Source organism: Pelobates fuscus, chromosome 12, assembly GCF_036172605.1.
Source record: "Pelobates fuscus isolate aPelFus1 chromosome 12, aPelFus1.pri, whole genome shotgun sequence".
Lineage (NCBI taxonomy): Eukaryota > Metazoa > Chordata > Amphibia > Anura > Pelobatidae > Pelobates > Pelobates fuscus.
In genome coordinates this window covers 35,121,486-35,149,167 of record NC_086328.1, presented here as the reverse complement: position 1 = coordinate 35,149,167, position 27,682 = coordinate 35,121,486, and the positions used below count along the sequence as shown (strand labels likewise).

The window sequence follows — 27,682 nt, the reverse complement described above, 5'->3', positions numbered from 1 at the left end:
TGTGTCTGTGAGTGTGTGTGTCTGTGAGTGTGTGTGTCTGTGAGTGTGTGTGTGTGCATGTGAGTATGTGTGTCTGAGTTTGTGTGTGAGTATGTGAGTTTGTGTGCCTGTCAGTGAGTGTGTGCATGTGAGTATGTGTGTCTGTGAGTTTGTGTGTGAGTATGTGTGTCTGTCAGTGTGTGTGTGAGTATGTGTGTCTGTCAGTGTGTGTGTGTGAGTATGTGTGTCTGTCAGTGTGTGTGTGAGTATGTGTGTCTGTCAGTGTGTGTGTGTGAGTATGTGTGTGTGTGTGTGTGAGTGTCTATCAGTGTGTGTGTGTGTGAGTGAGTGTCTGTCTGTGTGTGTGTCTGTGTACATGTGAGTATGTGTGTCTGTGTCGGCATGTGAGTGTGTGTGTGTGTCAATGAGTCTGTCAGTATTTGTGTTTCTGTCAGTGTGCGTGTGAGTGTCTGTCAATGAATGAGTGTGTCAGATAAATGAGTCTGGCTTTCAGATACGTCTGTGTTTGTCATTGAGTGTGTGTGACTGTCAGTGTTTATACACTCCTGACTGTAGCGTGGCCAAGCGGAGTGTACCGTGGTACAGGGACTTCTGTTTCCTGTTCCTGGCAGGACTGACAGGAAAAGCTCACTGTACCGGGATTTGCTCCGCTCAGCCACGCTACGAGAAAGGTAGGAGGCACACCAGGAAGGGGAGGGGACCACTATCGGGGTGGGTGGCGCACCAAGGGACAGGGAGAGGAGGGGAGAGATACCCTGTGGTACAGGAAAAGGAGGGAGGGGGAGAGGAACACTAAGCGACAGGGAACAGAGGGGGGAGGGGAGAGGAACACTAAGGGACAGGGAAAGCAGGAGAGGGGATAGGAACAGTAAGGGTCAGAGAAGGGAGGGGACCATTAAGGGACGGGGAGAGGGGCTGGATGTGAAAAACACACAGCGGGGCTTGAGAAGGAAAGAGACACACACAAAGGAGCTGGGAAGAGTAAAAGACACAAAGGGGCTGGGAGAAAAGGAGTCACACATAGGGTCTGGGAGGAGTAAGACACACAAAATGTGGGAGGATGTAAGAGTCATACAAAGAGGAGAGATAGGAGACACACAGATATTTAAAGACGGGATAAGAAACACAAAAGGGAGGTTAAGAGGCACAGGTGAAGATGTTTTTTTCGGGGGGCGGAAAAATGCATCTTCGCCTATGTACCCAAAATTCTTTGCACCGGCCCTGATTGTAACAGGTTGGGGTTATTCAATAAGTGTGAATTGTCAGTAATTCAAAGTAAATTTAAAATGTCGGGCTCTCAGCTCGTCTTATCTGGAATACAATTTTGAATTCATTCTGAAATCTAGGCAGCTCACACCTTATTGAAAATAGTGAATTGTCGAGAATTGACTAGGCATTATAACTTCTAGATCGAAAGATCTCTTGTGAAAAAATAGCTGAGAATGTTTCCAATTTGACTGTGTTGGTCTAGAAAATGCAATTGATTGGTCCTTTCCAAACATTCTGAGTTTGACGAATACCCTTGATAGTCTTTGCAATGTGCTGGCTCAAACACCATGAGACGTATAGGTTCAGGGAGACATTGAGAGTCATTCCTCCTTCAACACAGAGTCTGAAAAGGAACAGAGCGCTTGTACACGCAGGTTTTCTGCTCCCCAAATAAAATGACCATCACCCCACAATTACTAATATTCCAAAGCATTACAGGAGTTGTAGCATTATACATTAATGTTCATTAAAATCCACTAGTGCTACTTAAACATTATCCTAACACAGTTTAAGCCAAAACAGAATTTATTAGAACATTAAACAATGGGCAAAAACACAGTATTTTTGCTCTGCTCAGATTTCATATAAGATTCACAGGGACACTGTAATCACCAAAACAACTATAGCTCAGTGAAGCAGTTCTGGTGTTTAGATCATGCCCCTTCAGTCTCACTGCTCAATTCTCTGCCGTTTATTAGTTAAATCACTTTGTTTATACAGCCCTAGTCCCACCAAGTTAACGTGATTGAAAATGAAACCATTTTGGATTCTTGCAGGCTGTGTCAGTCAGAGCCAGGGGAGGTGTGGCTAGAGCTGCATGGACAGAAACAAAGTTATTTAACTCCTAAATGACAGTGAATTGAGCAGTGAAATTGCAGGGGAATGTTCTATACACTAAAACTGCTTTATTTAGCTAAAGTAATTTAGGTGACTATAGTGTTCCTTTAAATCACTTTGTTTATGCAGCCTTAATCACACCTCCCTGCAAATGACTTGCTAAACACTTCCTGTAAATCAAGAACTAATGTTTACACTTCTTCATTCAAAAACTGCTTCATTAAGCTAAAGTTGTTTTGGTGACTATAGTATCCCCATGTTGTATTATGGGAGGGAACCTATAATAGTTGCATATCAGATTGATTCCACCCACAAGGCAGGCCAGAACTGACTGCTAAAAGAACCATTCCCACTAGAGATCCAGCGACCGCTCACAATTGTTTCTTAGATATTTGGATCTTGCCAGTAAGTTGTAGCACCTCAAGGCACAGTAAGCGAGGAGTCCATGTTGGGATTGCCCATGTGGTTTTAGGAGATCTTAGTCATATGAAAGAACCCAAAAGCAGAATTTATGACAATCGATGTAAACATCTGGTTCGTCCAAATGCTTTGTACCTTTCACACAAATGTGGATTGTTAATGGTTTTGTGTGGTTTATAGAGGTTTTTAATGAACAATGTGGATGTAATATGATTTAGCACTGACAGTGGTACCACACACACAACGTTTTATTTTTCAGGTTACATGTTCCATTACGATCTCTGTGCTCTAATTTTAAGCCACATCACATTAAAGTAATGATTTTTGGTCTCTGGCATGGTGAAACCTCTATGATTAAAAAATACAAAATAAATGTGGTAGAAGCATGCCTGCGCAGATATGTAAGGCTTGCCCAGGGATGAAAGGCTGGGCTGTCTGCATGCCCGGCTAACCTGTAGCCCCAATGTCCAACTCCACGCAGGTTAGCTAATGCCAATAGCCCTGCGCTCACTAGCGATTTGTCTCTGGTGTCAACTTTATAGGAGGCAGTCGTTCTTACCTTACACGATTTGATAATAATCATTCCAGAATTCTTGTAGCTTCTTTTTTTCTTTTGTTTCTTTGGATTGATACAATCAAATTCTACCTGAAATAAAGGATTGATTCAATCAAATTCTACCTTTAAACAATGAAGATTAAGATACAAAAGATTACTTTGCATAAACAAACACAAAATTAGATGTTGACTCTTCTGCCCATTATCCGTCTCCCACTGTTAAATATAACGGTGAAGAGCGTTGATGGCAAGTTAATGGTTCTTGATTTTGAAAATGAGGGCAATTGCACAGGTAGGTAATCAATATCTTCAAGAAATGTGCAGTACATTCCGAGGAATAAAAGCTCATGAAATGCCTGAGATATCGAAAGCAATAAAGAAAAAGCAAACAATACCAATATAAATCTATTTTTAGCCAAACAACAAACAAACTATAAATCCATTTATTGAAGCAGAAATGCAAGTAGAAAATGCAGAGGACCATGCAAACAAATTCTTCGTCCAATAAAAGAAATAAAATATATCATTTTTGTCTGCAAGTTTTTTTGGCATTGTGAAAGCAGCCTGTGCTTTCCTTTGACACGCAAGTTTTGTGGGACAGCTAAACTGTTAACAGCAGTGTTTATTCTGTGCTAAAACTAAAGCAATTCAGATGACTAAAAAAAGACTAAATCTAAAATGGCTTTTTAGTCAAAAGACTGACTAAAATTAAATTGAAATTTGCCGCCAAAATTAACACTGCACAGGGGAGCTATGGAAGAGTCGAAAGAGACAGACCAGGGCTTGGGAGAGAGACACCTAGAGGGGCTGGGAGGACGCAGAGGGGCTGGGAAAGGGGCAAAAGAGACAGATAAAGTGTTTAACTAAACTCGTTAGATTTTAGTCGTGACGACAATAAATCTACTGGAGATTTAGCCGACTAAAACTAAAACATTGAGATGACTAAAATACAACTAAACCTAAAATGGCTTTTTAGTCAAAAGACTATGACTAAAACTAAATAGAAATTTGCCGCCACAATTAACACTGGTTAACAGGAGCACCAGAAAACAGACATAGCTCGTGTCTTTAATTTGTCCAGAGGTTGGATTATTCCGTTTGGAAAATTGCTCCAACTTTTGTGACCCTAAAATTTGCAATTCCACTGTCATACCTCTATAATTCCCCAAGAAACAAACACTATTGTATGGCTTGCAAATGATCAACAGGTGGGATAAATATATATTTTTTTTTTTACGGCTTTAAGGTATATCACACACTTCCTGGTTGAAGAGAACATTGCAGGACGGAAATAACCAGCAGGTGAATTGCTGCAGGGGTTTTGTGCTTAAATAGGCATTTCTCTACTTAGGTATATACATTTTTTTTTTTTTTTAAATAATACTTTTTTTTAACTTTATCACAAAAATAATACATTAAAAAAAGGGTAGGCAAAATCAAAACTTGATTGTCCTTTTAAGTATGAAATTAAGCAGGCAATTCACGCAGGAATTAGTGATGGATATTTATTTAGTGTTCAATGCCAATCGGGATTAATGGCCATATTTGCTCTATTCTGAAAACCGCTTCTCTGTGTAGACTAGAGACCGCGTTATTATCTGTCTCCTTATCTCCTTTGTGATCAGCTCGGCTGCTCCCTGCATCATAATATAAAAAGCGCTCAAAGGCAGTCTGACGCTGATCAGCATGAGACACGGATGACCACCTTATTACGTCTGGCAGACGATCCGAGTGCTCCGCATTGGTGACGAGGGGGAGGTAACTCTGACAACAGCAGAGTAAATATAACTTCACCTGTTGATTCAGGTGAAAAGATGGATGTAGAGTGATTACAGAGCCAAACAGCAGAGAGAATGGAAGAGGAGGTAGCAGTGTATGGAGGGAGGTGGAGTAGTGTGTGAATGATATAATTATGGCTCTACACATGCTATTTATACTCACGGCAGTGGAATCACGAGCCTCACACATTTTGATCGCTGTAGTTTGAAATTCTCCAATGAAGTCATGTCCTCCATCATTGTCGTAATCAAAACACACAATCTAGGGAGAGATACAAAATCAAACATTATTAAGATCCACGGCAACAAAGGATCTAAATCTTAAGTATGAGGCATCCTTAACGTGGCAAAATTTAGAAGACACTTCCTATTGAGCGTGGTTAGTCATGTAGTGCACCAACGGGAGCTGTGGCTCCCAAAAACTGCTTACACAGTAAACAAAGTGGGCTAGTTTTAATGGGTTTCCTGCTGACTTTTAATCTAATCTATGGTCAAACCATGATAATCTCGCTTCAGTTACATACAAGAACCGAGACAGTGGAGATAAAACTTGTTGCGAACCTAGATTAGTGGTTTCTAAATCCTCAGGCACTGCCAGTGGTCAAAGATTTTTTTAACATATCCAGTAAACAGAGCTAGGAAATCCCAAAATCCTGAAGAATTATAGTTAATAGTTTAGATTAGAAACTACTGATGACAGTTAATGAATGAGTCAATAGCTTTTAGGTAGTCCAACTTTCACAAGTCTTAGAATGCGCTCAGCAAAATATTAGAGGATTATCAATTATGTTGTTTAATTAAGAAATCAATTTTCTAAAAAATAAATAAAAAATCTCGGTTTTCCATAATAATATTCTAATAATATAATCGACTTTAACTACTGTTCTAAAGATATTATGAACATACACAGATGCCGTGGGTGCATAGTATATAAAGAGCAGAAGGAAATACAAAGGAGGACTTTTTTTTTTTTTTTTTAAAGGAGATGTCACAAATTTCAACTCTGATCTGTGGAAAGTGGAAACTCAAAAACGAGACTAGACATTGCAAAAATGGGAAGAAAAGCAAGAATTTATTCTGGAAGTAAAGATTAAGGCCTCAATTCTATATTTTTAGACAAGCTTTTAAAGTGATTTCATATTTTTGGATAAACTTTTAAAATTCATTTTTTTCTAAATATTAAGATATAAATACATATCAAACCACTAAAGTATTTGTAAAAAAAAAATATTAAATTAATTTCAAAAGTTTATCCAAAAATATTAAATCATTTGAGAAGAACAAGTCCTTCTGGTACTAAATGGGTTAAATTCCCAGATGTTTAAGTGACTTATCAATTTTAACCTTGGTGGACCAGCCGAGGACCAAGGACCGTCTCCCACTGTAATGGATACAATGACCCTCTGAATCACTGAGCACTAATAAGAGTTCTGTGGGATGGTAGACAATGCCTTTCATTTATTATTGAAACCTACATTTGAGCAGTTAGACCACAAAGTCACTTTCAAGGGACAGTTACTCATTCTTACAAAGATTTATTTATCTGATAACACTATATAGAAATACTGCAATCTTAGATCAAAAGGCAGAAGAAATACAAAGATCACAATGCCACAACAGAGATCAATTCAGTTGCAATGTATAAGTTAGATTAGAAAACAAAACTATAACACAAATTCAGTAAAAAAAAAAAAAAAAAAAAAATAGACTCCTCAACACAAAAGATTCAACATGACTGCTCATTTATTTCATCCACACAAGTGAACCTGCCAACTTTTCGACCTGACAAAGACCATCACGGTTGGAACGTTGCCAGGTCTACTTGTGTGGATGTAATAAATTAGCAGTTGAATGTTTAATCTTTGGTGATGCGAAGTTCATTTCTTTTTTTTCTACAGTGAATAAGTGAATCTTGGATAGCGACCTGGAGCACTGCACCCTAGAGTACTGGCGTGGGGTGATTACCTTCTATATGGTATTCTGCAATCGAGTGTCTATCTCGCTCTGCGGTATAACTGTAGACTGTGCTATAGAAACGTAATCTTGTTTAATTGCTCGAGCAATCTTACCTTTATCGGTTTTTCAATGTCCCCATTGCACAACGATTGTAAGGGCACAGTGAAGGGCTTCCACACTGGGTCCAGGGTATATTTTATCACCTTTAGAACAAAATATATCAATCATACATATTGTAAGGTTATCTGTATATGACTACAACTCGTCATTCTTGCACCCATTCTAACCCATGCATCATTTTTGTATTACTTGTGAAGCCGCACATCCTCCTCCATCCATTTATAAGGCTTCTACCACGCCTCATTGTAATGATGCCGAACCTCCTGAGTCATTGTTGCAACATCGTATGAGCACATTTTGGGCACGCAGAAATGACGTAGGATCTCATTAGCTATATATAATCCAGTCTTGTCATAGACTTACCTGCTCCTAGCACCCATGCCGCACCCTTCCTCAGGCCACACAGGAGAACGCACCATTTGGATACGCGGTGCCTGTCCCTAGCTCTACACAGGTCTATTTTTATTTTTTTTTGTTAAAAATGTACTTACCTTTTCCCAGCAGCAAGGCTTCCTCAGCACTGCTTCCTCTGACTCACACAACATCCCAGAGGAGGCATGGCCTCCTCCATTCTGGTCCCTCACTATCTCTACGCATAGTATGCGCTCTGATGTGGTGAAACGGCCCAAACACACTCTTCTTTATGAGAAGCCTGTCATTCGACCTCACACAGCTGATGTCATTATGAATCATGGAAAGTTTAAGTTTAAAGACAAGGCTAATGTTGGGCTCTGCTCATTGGCTGGGAGTGCTTAAGGGACACTAAATGCACCCAGACCACTTTAGCTCATTGAAGTGGTCTGGGTGCATATTCGAGGGTCCCTTAACATCTGACAGTCACTAAAGAGACTAACTGGTCATTGGGCGTTATGCACGAGGACATACAGCGTCACCCGAATCCCCATAGTATATTGCTTTCCTATGGGGAATTCCAAATGCGAACGCGGCAATTAAAGCGCATGGGCATTAGGTCTCCCCAGCAGGCTAACGTCAGCAAGGGAAGAGCGAAGGCAGACCCGAGCCAGCGCCGAGGGACATTGGTTCTGGACTTGGCAATGGCCACTAGAGAAGGAGTTAACCTTATCAAAAACTGCAATAATTACCTGCTCAGGGTTAAGGGACCTGGGGCAATGCACACAGACCACTTCAATGAGCTGAAGTGGTCTGGGTGCCTATAGTGTACCTTAAGAACCCTTAGCAGGGCCCGTCATAAGCCTTGCTTTATACTAGAGACATCTGGCTTTTCATGCTGGAGAAGATCAGATGCAGTCAATGCAGGCACCCCACAAAATTCAGGTAACTTTTTTTTACAAGTTACATTGGGTTTTCTCAAGGGCACTCCTGGCACTATAACCACTACAGGGCGGTAGTGGTTATGAGGCCTGTAATTTTTAGCATGTGCTCCATATATTTCAAATTGCTCACTTTTATAATATAATAACAAATTACCTCTGTTCTATGAACCAGCATCCATTTCCCGTCATCGCCTTGTTTGTAGAATTCTAAAAATGGATCAGACTTCCCAAATAGATCCTGTTCAGAAAAAAAAAATGTTTAAAACAAAAAACAAAGAACCAAAGTGAAAAGTGTAAAATAATTCCTGGCAAACTGTGAGCTTATTAATACAACTATATACAAATCTAGGTAGAATCACAGACAGGAAATAACAGAAGCATTATGAATGATAAACACATGAATTCACCTTTTTGTCGAGTTTCCTCCCAGACATATTGAGGGTGATCACCCTGTTATCAGACAACTCTTGAACAATGATCTGAAAAATAACACCAGTAAAAAGCCAATGTAAGATGGTTATAGTCACAATACTGAAACCTTTGGCATGCAAAACCCAATCACCATTGTAGTGCTGTGCTAAATGCCGTTTAAAAAATGCATTAAGACTGGCTGTGCATCATGGGAAATGTAGTTTTTAAACATCTGTGGTGCCAAAGCTACATTTATGGCATTAAAGGGACACTCCAGATTCCTAAAGCACTTTAGCTGCTGAAAAACCGTATGTCATATTGCCCTAGACCTAGTGTGTCCTATTTCATTTTGCAAAAAGTACAAAATTGAATAGAAATTGACACTTATAAATTATACTGGTTACACCCCCTGGCTGTCAGTCAGTCAGAACTGTTACTTCCTGGTTATTTAGCTCAGCAGAACTAAACTCAATAGGCAGCAATTGCTCAGAGCTCCTGCCTTGTAAAGACTTCTCATTGAGTTGCATTTGGAAGTCTGTGATTGGACGGTCACAGAAAGTCTGGGTGTGGTTAGAAGAGAAGGGGTTGCAAAGGCTGCAGAAAATAGAAATGCATGGTTTACATGTTTGTTTTTTAGATATAACCCCAGTGATAAAATGCATAGGTAAATGCATGTATATTTCCATTGGGTATATATCTACTAAACAGTGATTTTTATTTAGTTTGTATTTGGGCAGTGGGGTGTCCCTTTAAGTTACATAGGAGGGTGTGCAGGTCTGTCTGAGACTAATGAGCGTTTATGTTCCTGGAACAGCAGCTGCTGCTTTTTTAATTCATCTCTCTTCCAATCAGTGACACGTCAAGAGATTAGCGGTAAAGACAGAATAGGACCAGTACTTTAGTCCCTAACCATCAAAACAAATAAAAATACAACACACACAACGCTTAAACGCATCTTAAGGAGAATTAAAGTCCCGTGTTCTGGAGACATTTGTAGCATGATAATAAAGTAATAATAATGATGAATTGTTACAGAATATTTGAGCTTCTTTACACCCAATCTCATATATTTCACGTATTGTGGCTATTTACTTTGTCTTATGGTATATTATTAATGTTACTGTATGTCCATACTCCATACTGTACTTTCTATAGGAAAAAATTAATTCATTAACAAAATTTATCTATGTGCAAAAACATTGTTTCATTAACCATTCCTCCACAGAGCTTTGATTAATACTGCGTATGCAAACGGATTATACGCAGCTGCTAAAATGAGAATAGAACTAGTCTAGAGAGATCACGCGGAACACGGTTTACTTTGTTTACAAAGTTGAGGAAATTATGAAACAATCGTTTGACTCGAGTCTGTCTCACAGAAGACTGTGCCGTGTATTGCTATTCAGACTCTCCGCTATCTTGTTGCTATGCTACTGTTGCCATGATGCATGTTTTTGGCTTTTTTTTTTTCTTCTAAAAACAGAATGATTGCTGCCTGTGGAATAATCAAACGATTATCTCAGTATGAAGTTCAAACAGCTTTTTAAAATGACACAAGTAGTACAGAAAAAGAAACCCATTACCGTTATAACGCCTTTCCCTGCTGGCTTCCCATTCCCCAAAACCAGGGGTCGCGTAATCTTCTTGCTGGAGACAATCTGAATGGAGGGGGGAAAAAAAAACAAAAAGAGAACACAGCAGCCGTTATTGACCAATTTCCAAGTTAGACGTTTTTAGGGTAATTAAGACATAAAGCAGTGTTGGAAACCAATGCCTAAGGCCAAGAGCCAATGTCAAGGGTGTCTGCCCAAACGAAAGACTTAATAACACTGTCCAGACACTATGACCACATTTTGTTCACTTCCGTGACATATTCATCACGTTAGTCTCCATTTTTTGATTCTAGGTACACGATCGATCTGTTGGTGTGATTCCTAAAGGGTAAACATCATTTGAAACACGTGCATTTATTCCTATCTATACCAACATTTAATATATGGAAAATGTGAAATCCTGTTGGTTTTTTGTTGTTGTGTTTTTTTGGTTTTTTTTGTGCATTTGTGAATATAATTATATTTACACAAAAATAGGGCCATGACATAATGTAACATAACATAATGTATGTGGTATTGTTTCTTAGCAATGCAATAATTGAATCCACATAGGTCAGCAATGGAAAAAACTGTGATAAGAGTTCAAATGGAATTTAATATAAAAATAAGAGACATGGAATGACGGGGGGACAGGATAGAGGAACGCGGAAAAATTGTAGGCTAGTCATTTAGGTGAAGAATTGCTTAACTGCATCAGAGGGAGTTGCTACTATCCAATGTGACCATATTGTGGTATAAGCCTGCATTCTATTTGTTGCCCTATGGATCTTAGTTCCTCAATTTTGGCTTACCCGTGGCTTCTAAAAGAGTATTTAGCAACATCACAGACATCGATGGTGAGGGATTTTTTTATAGGCTTGTTTGGTGATTTTTTAAAATTTCTCTGGACCTTTGCCCAATAGGGAGTGATGCATCAGGGTGCTTATCTTTGGCATTAGGCAGTTAACCAGGTGCCTTCTTCCCATTTTCTGATAAACTGAGTGATTTGTTTTCCATAGCTTTCTTGCTGGGAATCATAACAATGTAAATTCATTGATGTAGCAGTTACATGACCCACGTTCTCAAACCTAGTTAATGACTCGAGCAAACATTGTGCAAAGGAGAAATTATTTGTTGCTATCGGACTGTGCTACCAGATCTTTCCTACAAGTGCCTCTAACCCATACAGATATTTTTTATTCTAATTTTACTCAATAAGTTGTAATTTCTCGAACGTCTTAAGTTTGTTGTCCTTTTAAAGAAGTTAACTGGAGCCCAAAGACCACATTGCTACACTGTGACACTTGGAATGTTCCACGAGTGAGAGCCACACTAGGAAAACACATGCATTATGCAAGTCTGAGCGCTCCTATTTTTGTGTCATGTATTATTACTGAATATTAAATTGTTCTACTATTTGAACTCTCTTGCCACGTTCTACAAAGTGTTTCTATTTTTTCCACCACTCACTTTTTGGTGGGCGGTAGAGTGACTGGATTGCTATTTGTATAGATGCAGTCAGGGGCGGACTGAGAGCCTTTGGGGCCCCCGGGCAAAATTAGATCCGAGGCCCTTTGAATGCACAAATATATGTGCATTAAATAAATGTTAAAGGATCACTATAGTGTCAGGAAAACCGCTTTGTTTTCCTGACACTATAGTGCCCTAAGGGTGCTCCCACCCTCAGGGTCCCCCTCCCGTTGCGCTGAAGGGGTTAAAACCCCTTCAGCAGCTTACCTTTATCCAGCACCGGGCCCCCTCGGCGCTGGTGACCTCTCCTCCCCCGCCGACGTCAGCTCATGAGTGGAGCGAAATGCGCATGTGCGGCAAGTGCGCTTTCAAACAGTCCATAGGAAAGCATTTCTCAATGCTTTCCTATAGACGTTCTGCACTCAGGATGACACCCACTAGAGGTTTGATTAACCCTGCTAAGTAAACATAGCAGTTTCTCTGAAACTGCTATGTTTACATCTGAAGGGTTAAAACCTGAGGGACCTGGCACCCAGACCACTTCATTGAGCTGAAGTGGTCTGGGTGACTATAGTGTCCCTTTAAATACAACTCTCATATAATACAGCATTCCTTTGGATGTGTATATTGTGAAGACCTGTGTATTAATGCATGTTTGTATTTGAGTCTGTGTGAATGCACTTGTGCATGTCTGGATGTAGTGTCAGTGTGAATGCATATGTGACAGGTGACAGAGTGTGTGAGGGAGAGGGTGACAGGTGGCAGAGTGAGGGGGTACCTGGAGGCAGAGTCAGGGAGGGAGGGGGTGACTAGTGACAGAGTGAGGGAGGGGGTGACTGTCCCCCTTACTCTGTCACTAGTCACCACCTCCCTCCCTCACTCTGTCACCAGTCATCCCCTCACTCACTCTGTCACTAGAGTGAGGGGGTGACTACTGACAGAGTGAGGGAGGGGGTGACTAGTGACAGAGTAAGGAAGGGAAGGGGTGACTAGTGACAGTGACAGAGTGAGTGAGGGGGTGACTAGTGACAGAGTGAGGGGGTGACTAGAGGGGGTGACTAGTGACAGAGTGAGTGAGGGGGTGACTAGTGACAGAGTAATGGAGGGAAGGGTTGACTAGTGACAGAGGGAGGGAGAGGGTGACTGTCACTAGTCACACCCTCCCTCTGTCCCTAGTCACCCCCTCCCTCCCTCACTCTGTCACTAGTCACCCCCTCCCTCCCTCTGTCACTAGTCACCCTATGCCTCCCTCACTCTGTCACTAGTCACCCCTCCCTCACTCTGTCACTAGTCACCCCCTCCCTCCCTCTGTCACTAGTCACCCCCTCCCTCCCTCTGTCACTAGTCACCCTATGCCTCCCTCACTCTGTCACTAGTCATCTCCTCCCTCTATCACTAGTCACACCCTCCCCCTCCCTCACTAGAGGCAAAATAGTTTGTCTTAAAAGTAGAAGATAAGTGAGAAATTTCTAGCTAGTTATATTCAAGAATGATATATCTACATGCACTAGTTAGCTTTTCGTGGGTGACACAGATTGTCCCTAAACCATCATTTTAGATTGTAAATATATATATAAAGTAAATGAGGGAGTAAGTCTTCCTTGGTTTTTACTTGCTCGGGACATTCATTTCCCTTTATGTGGCAAGTGAGAGCGAGGGAGAGATGAAAAGTGCAGAGGAACAATGCCCAGAGGAGTTGTGGTCACCTTGTTCAATCTGCAAACTGAGAGTAAAAGAGAACAAAGAGACTGAGGACCCCCAGCATAGAAAGATGATCAGCCTGCGGCTCCCACAAGCACTGGGCGGTGACTGATTGCCCCCTCCTGCATCAGCAAGGTCGGTGAAAAGGAAAAACTGAGCAGTGGCTCTAAGTATTGCCCTCTGAATTGCTGGGTTCCAAATAGACAAGCACACAAACAAAATGTATTTTTTGAAAAATATTCTTTATTTTAGATTTTTTAATACATAGCATCTGTAGGGGTTACAGAAAAGAGAACAAGGGGGGTGGGGGAGTAACTCGACGTTGTTGTTTCAGGAAGAAGCATACGGTGCGCTTGATGCACATCGTAATACATAGATACAGTGGTGCCTTCTATTTTCCGTACATCGGGTTCGTTGTGTGTGTTGTCTATGTGTAGCTTTTATGATGCATGTGTATCTCATGTTCAGCCGAAATCTGGTCTATTTAGTAAGGTACAGTAGGTATATGGGATTCATATTCAGGAGATCTAGGAACTCCTTGATACCCCTGTAATCTGTGTGTATCTGACTTGTTTAGGTCATTGCTTAGTGCTGGATGTGTTGGTTAACAAACCATGAATCATCGAGCCACCCGTATTGTTTATGTTTCGGCTAGTTTGTTCAGCCGTGATCATCTTCCCTTTCTGGATACTTTGTGCATGTTGGTTATGTTTCGTCCTATTTTTGAGTTGGCTTCAATCACTTGGAAGGCAATATGTAGATCACTGGTAGGTCGGTTAGTAGAAGGTGTTCTAGGGACCAGAGGGGAGGGGGGGTTGTCTGCCAGATAGTCCCTTTCGTCCCTGTTCGGTGCATCAGAGTCGCCTATCTTAGGGGGACATTGGTTTGGTGTGTTGTCCCTTGCCTGTCTTCAGCCCCTCCATTTGTCTTAAGTTTCCCCCCCTTGTCATTCTCGTGTCTTGTATGGTCTCTATGTAATCTATCCTTCGCTTGTGGTGTAGGGGTGGGACCTATTATATTAGAAATGGGTGGCAGTTGGTTCAGGATGCGTTGGTGGTTTCAGGTATGCTTGATTTTGTCTATGCCAGCCATACATCTCGTGTTGAGGGGGTGAGATTCCCATTTAGTACTATACTCTACTACAAAATGTCTTTTATATCTCAGTATTATATCTACTACTGGTACATACACATCTCTGGGCATTACACATACTAAGCTATCTGGATGATTACTGCTGCTCTAGTGGAATCCAAGCTGTGCTTACTTAAAAGGGTAGACATTGTACAGTAATCTGAAATACTGCTAAAAATGTGAACACTGCCTTTTTTAGAGAAAATGCAGTACACACATTACAGCCTTCGGATACCTCCACTGGTCACTGCTCACCTCAGAAGGCTACTAGAGGTACTTCCTGGGGCAGTGCTGCACAGTGTGAAACACTAACGTTGAGCTTCTCCACACTCTGCATGGAGACGCTGAACTTTTCTCATATTTCAGAGGTGTGAAATATAAAATTAAAGGGACATTCTAAGCACCAAAAAACTTGGGATTGATGAAGCATTGTTGATACTTAATTAAACACACTGTGCTGTAAACATGCAGTAAAGGGATTAAACTCCTGAATGGCAGAGAATGGAGCATGGAAACTGCGGAGGCATGATCTATACCGGGCTTTCCCAAACTCCAGCCCTCCAGATGTTGCTGAACTACAACTTCCATGATTCTCAGCCTATCTATTTCATTCATAGAATCATGGGAGTTGTAGTTCAGCAACATCTGGAGGGCCGGAGTTTAGGGAAGCCTGGTCTATACAAAGAACTGCTTCATTAAAGAGACACTAGAGTCAACAAAACAACTTAAGCTTAATGAAGCAGTTTTTGTGTATAGATCATGCCCATGCAGTCTCTCACTGCTCTGCCAGTTAGGAGTTAAATCACTTTTGTTTCTGTTTGTTTATGCAGCCTTAACCACACCTCCCCTGGCTGTGACAAGGCTGTGTACGTCACATGCAGGGAGGTGTAACTAAGACTGCATCAACAAAGTGATTTAACTCCTAAATGGCAGGTAATTAAGCAGTGACACTGCAGAGGCATGATCTGTACACCAAAACTGCTTAACTGACCTAACGTTATTTTGGTGACTATAGTGTCCCTTTAAGCTCAAGTGTTTTTTGTGCTAGAATATCCCTTTAAATATAAAAATCTACTCCTCTGTCTCCTCCTACTATGCATCTTCTTCACTTAGTTCCATGTCAATCATTGTTATAAGCTCTGCTATTTGCACCTGCCGGTCAGTTTAGAGAAAGTTATACAGAGAAGATAAGAAATATACAATGTTTGTATTTCTCCTTCTCATTTGCAATATTTGTCTTGGCTTTCCCTTGTCTAAACTGGATTATTATGTAACTTTCTAAATCTGTAATAAAAAAAAAACAAAAAACGTTAAAACAAAAACGGAGCATCTCATGAAAAAAAAGTTAAGTTACAGGTAATTTATTCTCAGCTGTAAATTCCTGTGAAGTGACATTGTCCCTTAAGGAACCAGTGGTTTAGATTGTGGTCACTGTCACCGAGATACACAACACCGTAATCTAAGAATAGAACAACCGTAATTACTGATTGATGACGAGATTACCAAGAAATCTTTATACCTTCCTTGTTTGAAATTAGTCAGACCAGACTGACCCCCGACAAATGCAAGGACAGCACACCTAACTGAAGGGAGCTTAAACCGCAAAACTCACTTTCCATGCAATTTAAAACGGTTTATCAAGCACTGTCTTTGCAAGGGTTTTTCATCTTGCATACCTTCTTTTAAATGGGTACGTACCCTCCCCTCCCAATTTTGGGATCCCAAGTAGCGGGATGCCGATAAGAGGGGATCAAGGTGACAGGCCAGTTACACGAATGTGTCACTGGCTCCACCCAAAGTTTTGCATGGCTACAAACATTTTTGCACGGCTTCTAAATTATAGGGAAATTAGTCAAGTGCTTTAAAGAGGAAATGTTGAGTTTTACTTAAAGTACCAGTATAGTGCCAGGAAAACATACTCATTTTCCTGGCACTATGGTGCCCTGAGGGTTGGATGGAGAGGAAGGGGTTAAACTTACCTCTTTCTCCAGCGCCGGGCGAGGAGCTCTCCTCCTCCTCGGCTGAATGCGCATGCTCGGTAAGAGCCGCGCGCGCATTCAGCCAGTCTTCTCACTGTGAAAATCACAGTGAGAAGACGATGACGTCCATAGGAAAGCAAAATGCTTTCCTATGGACGTCATTGTCTTCTCACTGTGATTTTCACAGTGAGAAGCATGCAAGCGCCTCTAGCGGCTGTCAATGAGACAGCCACTAGAGGCTGGATTAACCCTATTATAAACAGTTTCTCTGAAACTGCTATGTTTATAGAAATAAGGGTTAATCCTAGCTGGACCAGGCACCCAGACCACTTCATTAAGCTGAAGTGGTCTGGGTGCCTATAGTGGTCCTTTAACCTTCTCTCGGGGGTGCCGCTCCGTCTCTCGGAGGTGCCGCCAGTTTCCTCCGTTTGCTCCTCTTCGGCTCCAGGAGCATGCATGAGAATACAGCAATGAGGAACCCGCGAGACCGCATTTCTAAGCACGGCCTGGCGGGATCCTCCTTAGACATCAGTGTTGTATTCTCATGCATGCGCAAGAGTACAACAGTACCAGTATCTTTGTTTTTCTGGCACTGTAGTTTCCATTTAATGAATAAAAACCTCACTTTTATCTTCCTCATTCAGCAGCATTAATGACACAGAAATCAGAATTCCTGTAATTTAATGGTTCCATGCAGAGAGGAACAATTATTTTCTGCTCTAATTTTTAGGGTATTTTACCCCTTTAGAATTGGTGCAGCTGTCATAGTCGTTGAAGATGGGGTATATCTGCTGAAGAGTCATTTTCTCTTTCAAATATATTTTCAAATTGTAGCCGTCTTCAAAATAATAATGAAGAAGAAAATAGCTCAGTGCTTTTCACGCTGTGTGATACTGTAGAACATCTAATGATCTGCCATCTCTTCCACATTATTATTATTATTATTTACGAAGCAGTAACAGATTTCGCAAAAGCTGCAAAAAACTCAATTTAAAAAAAAAAAGAGAGAGAGAAAACACACAAACATCTGCCCTGACAGCCTCCCATTCCGATCCGCAACAAAACCATGTGTTTTTCCTTTTGCAGATTGCATTCTTGCAAAATCAGAGCTTTTGTATATAGTATGAATGATTCCTTTACAAACAAAACGGCTTCAGAAGTGCTGGTCTCATAGAGCGTTTAAGAGGTCAATACAGGTAGACCTTACAGGGAAGATCAAGGCAGTAGTATAATGGTTACACGAATCAAAGGCAAATTTGAAGGAAAATGTTCTGTAACATGGTTCTGCACCTTTTTTAGAGCAGCACTGTCCGTCCCCCTGAAAAAAAATGAGTATTTCATAAAGATAGAATCTATATAAAATACTCATTTTGACTTTATTGGAATTTCACTGAATATATATACAGAGACAAAGTAGAACGGTCTAACAGTGTTTTTTTTTCTCTTTTTGGCTTTTTTTCCTCCCTTTATTGTACAACAATTACTACATGATTGAAAAATGTACCAAAAAAACACAGGTAATCTCACACATATTACCTCAAAATAAAATCTACTTTGAGTATTCCAAATTTTGAGTATTTATATTTATATTTTAGTCTCATATTTGGAGGTTTAGTTCAAGGAGCAGAACCTCAATACCAGCACTGAAACCACAGTCGAGTGCCAACGCATTTGATGGCAAGAATTTATATTGCTAATGCTGAACATTTCTATTTTTCCTTGTCTTTTGCGATGAGTAAACTGTGCTTGAACAGTGATACCATTTGCTAAATTGTTAATATAAATTTATAAATGATTTCCAATATTTTATTCAGTAGTGTAATTTATAGAGAAGCGATGGTTCTGTAGAACAGTAAAAATCCACGTCATTGACTGGGCATGAACCAGATGTCTCAGGATTGTTTACAGTAGTCTCAGTCACAAGATCATTAATTGAATGTAAAAGAATGCGCATGCACAAGTAGCTCTGCATTAGCCATTTGGACCATAAGGTATATTTATTGAGATGTGTGCCAGGCTACAAGAATATGAGTTCAATCACTTAGAAAAAAAGAATATATTCTTAATATAGGTCAAATAAAATATATGTATTATATGGATTACAAACACTGAAGAACGTTAAATTCATTTTATTACATATTTTTTAAAACTAATACCATGGGTTAAACTCCACTTTAAGCTAAAGAGAGGTTTTTTTTTTTTCGTTTTTGTAAAATATTAGAGAAAAGAACACATTTGGAATGAGATGGGAAATGATCCGAAAGTCTCCTCCAGGGAGTCACGTCTGGACTCACAAAACACCCATTAAGTTGGTGGAAAGTCGATGTTCAGCAGTTTCCACTGTCTGAGTCAACTTGTAAAGAGGTAGCTGTGAAATTCAGCATCACAAGTGTCTGTAAAATGTGTGGTTTCCACTGCTCTGCTTCCTATTAGAGGCGCAGTGTCAAAATGGTATTGTGGCTTAGCTGTAGCACGGTATCACACGCTGGCTGTGACCTGTATTGGAGTACTGGCAAACTGTGCTCAAAGAAGTGTCAAGGTATGGGGAAATGAATGGCATTTAAAAATGTCTACCAATTGAGAATGAGGTGGTGGATTCATATACCACCATCCACCATATGCACACATGACTGCTGTCTAGATGACTGTACCACCCACCCGGTGCCCCCCTTTCCCAATGACACACAGAGACCGTGTAAAGTTGGGTAAGGGCATCGGCCACAGCTTTATTAATTTTCCATGCCAGCAACATAAATACTGTCAGCTGTTGGGGTGATTGCCCAACAGACAGGTCTATCCCCACAAACCATGAGTCCATGAGCAGCCTGCCTCCGCCATCAGCTCCCAACAGGCTGCGACTCCCCAAGCCTCCTCGGCAACTCCATCACTTCTGCCTGCGCTGGCCAGGACTCCCGCATGCTGTGACAAAACAAGAAAAGACAACCAACAACAAGCACCAGAAACAAAACCCACATTCCTTCAATAACCAAATGTCCTAAGGGCGGGAGGGCGGGAAAGTCAGGATCCCTGCACTTCCAAGAGCTGACTGGTAAGTCCCCTCCCCTCACTGTCCTTATAACTGTCTTCCATCTTAGCAACTATGTATCCATATATCCCCCTCCCATCTGCTCTTCCTTTAAGACTCCTTATCCTAGCCGCAGTCATGTCCCCCCTTCCTTGTCAGTCCAGGGAGGTGTCTTGACTGCTGTCTAGATGACTGTACCACCCACCCGGTGCCCCCCTTTCCCAATGACACACAGAGACCGTGTAAAGTTGGGTAAGGGCATCGGCCACAGCTTTATTAATTTTCCATGCCAGCAACATAAATACTGTCAGCTGTTGGGGTGATTGCCCAACAGACAGGTCTATCCCCACAAACCATGAGTCCATGAGCAGCCTGCCTCCGCCATCAGCTCCCAACAGGCTGCGACTCCCCAAGCCTCCTCGGCAACTCCATCACTTCTGCCTGCGCTGGCCAGGACTCCCGCCACCGCGATGACGACTTCCCCTCACGCCTCCTGCCGTCATCGCGCCCCCCGCCGACAGCGCAGCCTCAATCCCACTCTGCAAACCCGTGTTCAGGATGTCCAAACCTATCTCATTTAAGTGGACCCCATCCCTCCTCATTAAGTTCTGGTTCTCCCCTTCCAGCTCCACGTGTCGAACGACCACCCCACCTAGCCGCCGGACAAATTTCCCCACTGCAATGTTCAGCTTGCGCCGGCTCTTCTCCAAACCGCGCGAGTGCGGCAGCGCGCGCCAGCACGGCCTGGAAACCACCTCCGACCAAACCAAGGTCATGTCCGGAAACAGCGCCATGCACCTCGCCAAGTCGTGCCGAATCGCGTGGAGAAGGTCCACAGTCCTGGAAACCCCCAAGTCGTTCCCGCCCGCATGGACCACCACCACCACCGGCCCTGACACAAACTTACGGAGCTCCACGAACTCAGGATATACTTGCTGCCATCGGAGGCCCCTAATGCCCTTCCACCTGACTCGGGCCAAGTCCACTGAGAACCCCAAATTTCGTCCATAGGCCCGGTCTTCAGCTCGCCTAGCTGCCCAGTACACGTAGGAATGCCCTAGTATCCACACGTACCGGGGCCGCCCACCTACAACGAGAAGAGGGTTACAGCATATGAGGTCGGACATAAGACTTAAAACGCCCCGACTCCCATCTTCCAATGCGTTTAATGCCCGCAGCCGAGTAACCCAAAACACTTGCCTGGGTAGCCGCCCCAATTCGAAAGGAATGGGCCGAAAACCCTTGACTTTCCATACCACCCGCGGCCAATGCTCTCTTCAGCATAGCCGAGAACTGATAGCGTGTTAGGGGAGACCCATCCGCGTGAGCCAACAAAGGGCCTCCCCGCTCCGGGCGCACCTCCAGAAAATCGTGAAAAGCCCCGACAGGACAGACGACATCCCTCGTGGCCCCTAAACGAACCCAGGCACCCCGGGCCGCCTGGTCCGTCTTAGAGCGCCGCACAAAAATGTCAACGGAGGAAGTAGACCACCGCACATCCGACAATGCCAAAGGCGAGGCCTTCCCCTTGCTCGGGGCTACCAACTCGCCGATGCGAAAGGCTCCAAAAAAGCAGACCGAGAAGGCTACGCGAAACAACTTCGATACATAATCCGAGCCACAGACCCGCGGCAAGACTAAAAGAATCCGCCGCAACATTTCCACCGAAATCGGACGACGACGATCCGGGCGACGCCGCAGTCGCCACCCCTTCACCACCCTCTGGATCCCAAATTCCTTAGTAACATCCCGCCAGCCCATAAATCGAAACAAGAAAGACAGGGCAGCCAGCGCCTTCTCCGCTACTGCGCAAGACCTACCTCTCCTGACCAAGTCATCCAGCAACACAAGAGTCGCCTCCGTACGTCCCATTTCCGTGGATACATCCCCGTCCCGTGCTGCCGACAGCCACTGTTTCCACACTGCCCGGTATGCCTTCCAGGAAGCCTCCGCCAAGGAGTCCGATACCAAACCCATCAGGCCTCGAAATCGAGCTTCCATAAGGAGTCCGGACACTGCAGACCGGTCCGCCGCGCCTCCGGCGCTGCCTCGCGAAACCGTTCCCACTGCAAGCGAGACAATGCATCAGCCACCACATTTTGCACACCCGGGACATGTTGCGCCCGCACCCAAACATTAAACTGAAGACTAAGGAGCACGAGGTGACGGAGAAGAGCCAACACTGGAGGGGACGAGGAGGACGATCGGGCAATCACATGGACCACACTCATGTTGTCCGTGTGAAAGACCACCGTGTGATTTCTCAGCTCCTCACCCCACAGTTCCAGGGCGACCACTATCGGAAACAGTTCCAAAAAGGTCAAATTCCTTCGAAATGGGGAAGACTGCCATTCCTCCGGCCACTCCCCCGCGCACCACTGACCCCGAAAATACGCTCCAAAACCAACTGACCCCGAGGCATCGGTAAACAGATCCAAGGCAGCATTGGTGGTGGCCTCCCTCAACCAGCAAGAGTGCCCGTTGTAACGTCTGAGGAAGGAGCTCCACACTGCCAGATCCGCCCGAAGGCGCCTCGTGATCCGAATGTAATGGAAAGGTTCCTTCACCCCCACCGTGGACAAGGACAATCTACGACAAAATGCCCGACCCATCGGTAACACCCGACATGCAAAAACCAAGTGCCCCAACAGGCCCTGCATCTGACGCAACTGAACCTTCTTGGAACCTTTGACTAAGTCCACCAACCGCAGCAACCCCTCCAACTTCTCTTCCGGAAGCCGGAAAACCATTCTCTCGGTATCGATTTCGATACCCAAGAATGAAAGGACCAACACCGGGCCAACCGTTTTTTGTTCGGACACAGGAACCCCGAACTCAGCCGCCACCCGCCGGAATGCCTGAAGCAACGCTGTACAATCCTGGGAACCCGACGGACCAACAAACAAAAAATCATCCAGGTAATGTGTCAACGAACACAAACCCGCAACTCTGGACGTGACCCACTCCAAAAAAGAAGAAAACAGTTCGAAATGATAACAAGAGATAGCGCAGCCCATGGGCATACACATATCATAATAGAAGCAACCGTTAGCGAAACACCCCAACAAGTGAAAGCAATCCGGATGAACCGGCAACAAACGAAAGGCCGATTCAATGTCCGATTTTGCTAATAACGCCCCACGACCGGCCCGCCGCAGGAGGAGCAATGCCGAGTCGAAGGACGCATAACGTACCCTGCACGCATCCCTGTCAATGTCATCATTGACCGACGACCCCGAAGGGTACGAGAGATGGTGAATCAATCGAAAAACTCCCGGATCCTTTTTGGGTACCAGACCCAGCGGAGACACCCTCAGGTTGTGGAATGGGGGGGAATCAAAGGGGCCGGCCATGCGGCCCCGTTGAATCTCCGCCTCCAACTTTTCTTGTAACAAAACCTCTTTTCCCCGCGTGGACCGAAGATTGTCCGCGAACTGGCCCTCGTCCGACAGCACAAAGGGAATCCAGAAACCCGTTGTGAAACCGTCGAACAAGAGGCTAGCAACGTCCCTCTTAGGATACTGGACGAGCCATGGACGCATCTTTTCCACGCTCACTGGAGTCCTCTCTGCGAGGAACGTCGTCCCTACCAGAGCCCTTGGAGGCAGATGGTCTGCCCTTCTTGAAACAACGGAGAGCCGGGTGGGCTCCCCCACAGTGGGCACACTCGTGCCGGAATCTGCAGGAGCTAAACCACTTACAGTGGCTCTCGTTGAAGAGCCAACAGACTCCCTTCCTCTGACCTGCCGACGTACCCGTGGGGACGCCGGCCGCCCCCGAAAAGGGAGAGGGTCTACACGGGGTCATAAGTAGCAGCCACAGGCTGCCGTCCTGCACCCCAAAACCCATACCCGGACACGCCGCCATCTTCTGGCGGAATTGCTGGTCGTATTTGAACCAGCATTGCCCTCCATAAACCTTGTAGGCGCCCCAAATTAAGTCCAAATAACCAAATAAAGAGGGGGCCCTCTCAGGGAAACGGCGCACTAGTACGCTGGCAAAGATATTAAATCCTTGCAGCCAATTACCGAACGTACGCGGGATAGCCTTACCCTTTTCTCCCTCCAATTGTTCGCCACGTCGCGGTCTGTCCACGGACTCCTTGTCTGGCGGAACGAGAGAAAGGAGATCCACATACTCACCACGAATAATCTTCTCTTGCACCTCCGCTGGCACATGTAAACCTAGGGGAGCCAGTTCACACCCTGGGAGAAAGGAACCCACCCCAACCCCATGACCCCTCAAACTATCCGCACTACCGGGACCCTGAGCCCCTAGCCCAGTACCCCTGGCTTGCCCCTCCACTAACATCCTCAGCAGGCGCAACACCTCGCTATCCTGACCTGAACTCCCTGCAGCACCCCAGGCGCCTGCGCATGCTGACTCACCAAATGAGGGGAGGCGCAGGGGGCGTCCTCCTTCACCTTCTCGCTCCTCCTCAGACTCCTCCTCCTCACCGGACTCCCCCTGGAGCCTCCCAGCTCCCAGAGGGGCTGCAGCCGACACGGCCTCCCGACCGCCGGCATCCTGGCAGTACTGCAATCTTGGGGCTGCCGCCTGATCCGCGGCACCCCATGAACCGGCCGGTCCTGGGGACTCCCATCTCCTTGGGGCTGCTGTCCGGCTCACAGCACCCCTATTGCCGCCTTCTTCCGCCGGCGCTTGTGGTCTCCGGGCGCCCGGCGTCCTATTTCCGGCGCGGGCACCCACTTCCGGGTTTTGCCCGTCGCCGCCTGCTGTCGTCATATCCGGCGCGCCGGCCGTGCGCGACCGGCGTCGTGACGTCACTTCCGGCCGCGCCGGAAGAGAAGGTGGAGGGCTCCTGGATCTTCCCGCCGAATCGCCATCTTGGAAATGGCTGCCGGACACAGCCGCAGCTCTCACCTGGGACCGGATCGCTCGGGGGGACGACACCAGGCTCGGCTCCACATTCCCAGCCACTCCAGCTCGCCGGCTTCTTCGGCCTTCACGACCTCCTCTCACCGGGCTGGGAGACAGTCGCGACGGCGGCCTTGAACGCCTGGCCCGCCGCCCACCTTCCACAGGTCGAGCCTCTTCACCGGGGACGCCATCCATGCCGGCCAACACCTCTGCTAACGAGCCTGCACCATGTGCAGCCCGATAAGCCTGCAACAGGGCCACCAACGATTCCTGGGAAACGTCCATCACTCTCAAAATTCAGGAACAGGTAAGTATAAAACTTTTTAAGAATAATGTCTATAATATATTTTTTCTTTTTTTTTTTTTTTTTTTTTTTAAGGGGTCAGCAAAGAAAGACAGATGCAAATCTGAAAATCTGAAAGTCAGGATCCCTGCACTTCCAAGAGCTGACTGGTAAGTCCCCTCCCCTCACTGTCCTTATAACTGTCTTCCATCTTAGCAACTATGTATCCATATATCCCCCTCCCATCTGCTCTTCCTTTAAGACTCCTTATCCTAGCCGCAGTCATGTCCCCCCTTCCTTGTCAGTCCAGGGAGGTGTCTTTTGTAACAAGAATTCCATCATGCAACAGTCCTGACCCTCTTATCCCGAGACAAACTGACTGACTGCCCGATACAAATACATACTCGATAAGGAGTATTCAAACTTGTAGTCCCAGTTATAACAAATTGTTAGGAAAATCGCCCAGAGGAAATATTTTCTTAATTTTCTAATAATGCTAAAAATAATACTTTAGTTCCAGCTGTCACATCTCCAGACATTGATTCGTCCACCCTTAGTTCGGAACGATGTCATGTTTTGCTGATTAATGCCTTGCTGCTGATGCATAACATTGACCACGTATTGGGGCGGACATTGGGGTTTTACTTATATTAATAGGATGTGTGATAAGCTTTGTACGTTTTATTTATGTGCAGGTTTTTTATTGTATTTTATTAAAGGTACTGTTTTACTGCAATTCTTCGATTTTATTATTTTATAAAGATTACAATCTTTATTGGTTTTAACTTTTTTATTTTACGTTTTTGACTTCATTTATTTTCACATTTTCTCTCTTTATTTTAGCACTGTTGTGGATGTTATCCAGCATGTTTGGGTTAACGACCTGGATTAATTAGGTAAATTCTAAGAAACCTTTATTGTATTTGTAGATCCTACGTCAGATGGTTAAATAGCACGTTTTCTATCTATAGACCTGTCCTACACGCAGAGAGGGATCCTACACACAGAGTATAATAGAAAAGTAGCATTTACTGGACCTTAGAATGGCCGGGTTGGCGTTGCAAAGACAGAGAATAAACAGGTACAAGCGGAGGTCAGGGGAGCCAGAAATCAAGAACAATGAGGGTACACAAGCCGAGACAAAGGGTAAAAGAAAGAAGGGTAGTCAAACAAGCCAAAGTCAAAACCAAGAATACAATACTAGAGTACAACGCGCTATTGGGACTATAAGAACCATAGCAGGGCAATGTCCTGAAGTTCCCTTTTATACGGTGTTCTTTTAATTGGTATCCACGCACCCAAAACGCTCAAATTAGAATGTTTTGGCGGGCCGTGACGTCATCCGCATCACAATGCCAGTGTGCATGCGCCGCGTCATAAAAAGGGGTGGGGCTATCACGGCTGGTGTGAGAATCGCTGGAAACCTTAGGAGGACTTCTGGGCAGGTCCCCAACTTCCTATAAGATGACATCAATGTGTGGCACAGCCTGTGCCCACACATAAGGTACCCTGACAAGACCTTATCTATGATTTAGTCTATTAATGTAAACAAAACACGAGATATGGAATTTTTTGACTCGCTTTGTTTTATTGTAACTGTACATCCCCTCTGAGTGTGCAAAAAAAAAACATTCTTCTGTTAGGCTTCATGGAAAATTCCAAAATGTATTTTATATGGTCAGCACTTACTTAAACCACTTTGTATTTATTACAGAGTAAACAAATGTGGGACCAAAATGTCATGGACAGGACACAAATCTTACAGAGAAGGAAAAAAAGGTAAGATTCTCCCTTCCAGGCTCATGTGACAATAGCCCACTAATAGAATGTTGCCCATACATTGTGGCGGCCCAGGTTTTTACGAGACTTGTAGTAATGTTTTGTATTTAATTCAGTGGTTCTGTGTCCCTCCAGGCTTTTCAATGCAAACACTGCCTTATCAGAGAAAAGGCAGTGTTTACATTGCTGCCTGGGACACCTCTAGTGGCCAATCCTTACACTGCCACTAGATGTGCTACCTGTGTCTTTGCTGGCATTCAAAGTCTCCACACTCTGCACATTCCACATAGAGATGAGGAGATACTGATTGGCGCAGCATTTTGCCACGCACGCATTAGTCCTAATACTATAGTGTTCCGTTAAGGAGAACAGGTACATTTAGTTTGTAGCTGGTTTCCAAGTATGTCCTGAGGTCTAGATGTGCTTATTTTATCGACCTGCAAGGATAATAAGCTGAGTTCATCTTGTCGGGAATTGAACCCATGCGTTTGAGGTATTATTACATATATAGGGATATAGGGATGCCAACTCAAGCCTCAGATTATTTACTACATCAGCATTTCAGTACACACGCAATATATCATTTTCACTTGTGTATATAACAGAAATTACTTACCGATCCAAGAGTGCATGAAAATTCCCCTAGGAAGTCATGTTCGTAGAGTTGTGTGCTCGACTTGTCCTGATCAAACAATGCAAATTTTAACTTCTGCACTTCTTCAAAGTGATAGTTGATGATAAACTTCTTGGCAAATACTGGATTTAAATTATTTACTGTTGTTTCTGTTCTGTCAATCTGGGGGGGTAAACAGAGAAACCATTACTCAAACACAGCACAGTAACTTTCCTGTTACTTGTTTGACACGCATAGGTCTTCACGTCATCATAGGACCCAACAGAATCTAATGGATATAATTATCTGTTGCATAGGTGGCTACCAAATGTTACACCAGCTGCTGTGGACGATTACTCTCTCAAAGCTTTGCCAGCCAGTTGGAGAGTTACCATTAGCCAAGCAGACAAACTATCATGGGAGTTTGTGCCTAAGATGTTTAGGGTCAAGGTGAGATATCCACAGGAACATGGGATCCTAAACCACCAGTCCAAAAAATAACTCACCATAGGGCCAAATGAGCGTCTTGCTTCCTCTCTCTGCTTAATTACCAAGTAGTTTATTTTATTATTTTTTTTTGTACTCT

General features: G+C 43.9%; 1 protein-coding gene and 1 long non-coding RNA gene across 2 annotated transcripts in view; one reads left to right on the top strand and one right to left on the bottom strand.

Annotated features, from left to right (window-relative positions):
• The window catches only part of CPNE2 (copine 2), a 98,276-nt gene that overhangs the window by 20,294 nt on the left and 50,300 nt on the right, over positions 1–27,682 (bottom strand). Inside the window, exons 3-9 of the mRNA XM_063437815.1 lie at positions 27,100–27,279; positions 10,226–10,300; positions 8,639–8,710; positions 8,386–8,469; positions 6,930–7,019; positions 5,024–5,122; positions 3,086–3,172 (exon numbers count right to left, since the gene is read on the bottom strand). Of these exons, the coding sequence (XP_063293885.1) occupies positions 3,086–3,172; positions 5,024–5,122; positions 6,930–7,019; positions 8,386–8,469; positions 8,639–8,710; positions 10,226–10,300; positions 27,100–27,279 (687 nt within the window). The remainder of the gene's footprint in view (positions 1–3,085; positions 3,173–5,023; positions 5,123–6,929; positions 7,020–8,385; positions 8,470–8,638; positions 8,711–10,225; positions 10,301–27,099; positions 27,280–27,682) is intronic.
• LOC134578777 (uncharacterized) overlaps positions 16,417–27,682 on the top strand; it is a 495,152-nt gene continuing 483,886 nt past the window's right edge. Inside the window, exon 1 of the long non-coding RNA XR_010086129.1 lies at positions 16,417–16,485. This is a non-coding gene — a long non-coding RNA (uncharacterized LOC134578777). The remainder of the gene's footprint in view (positions 16,486–27,682) is intronic.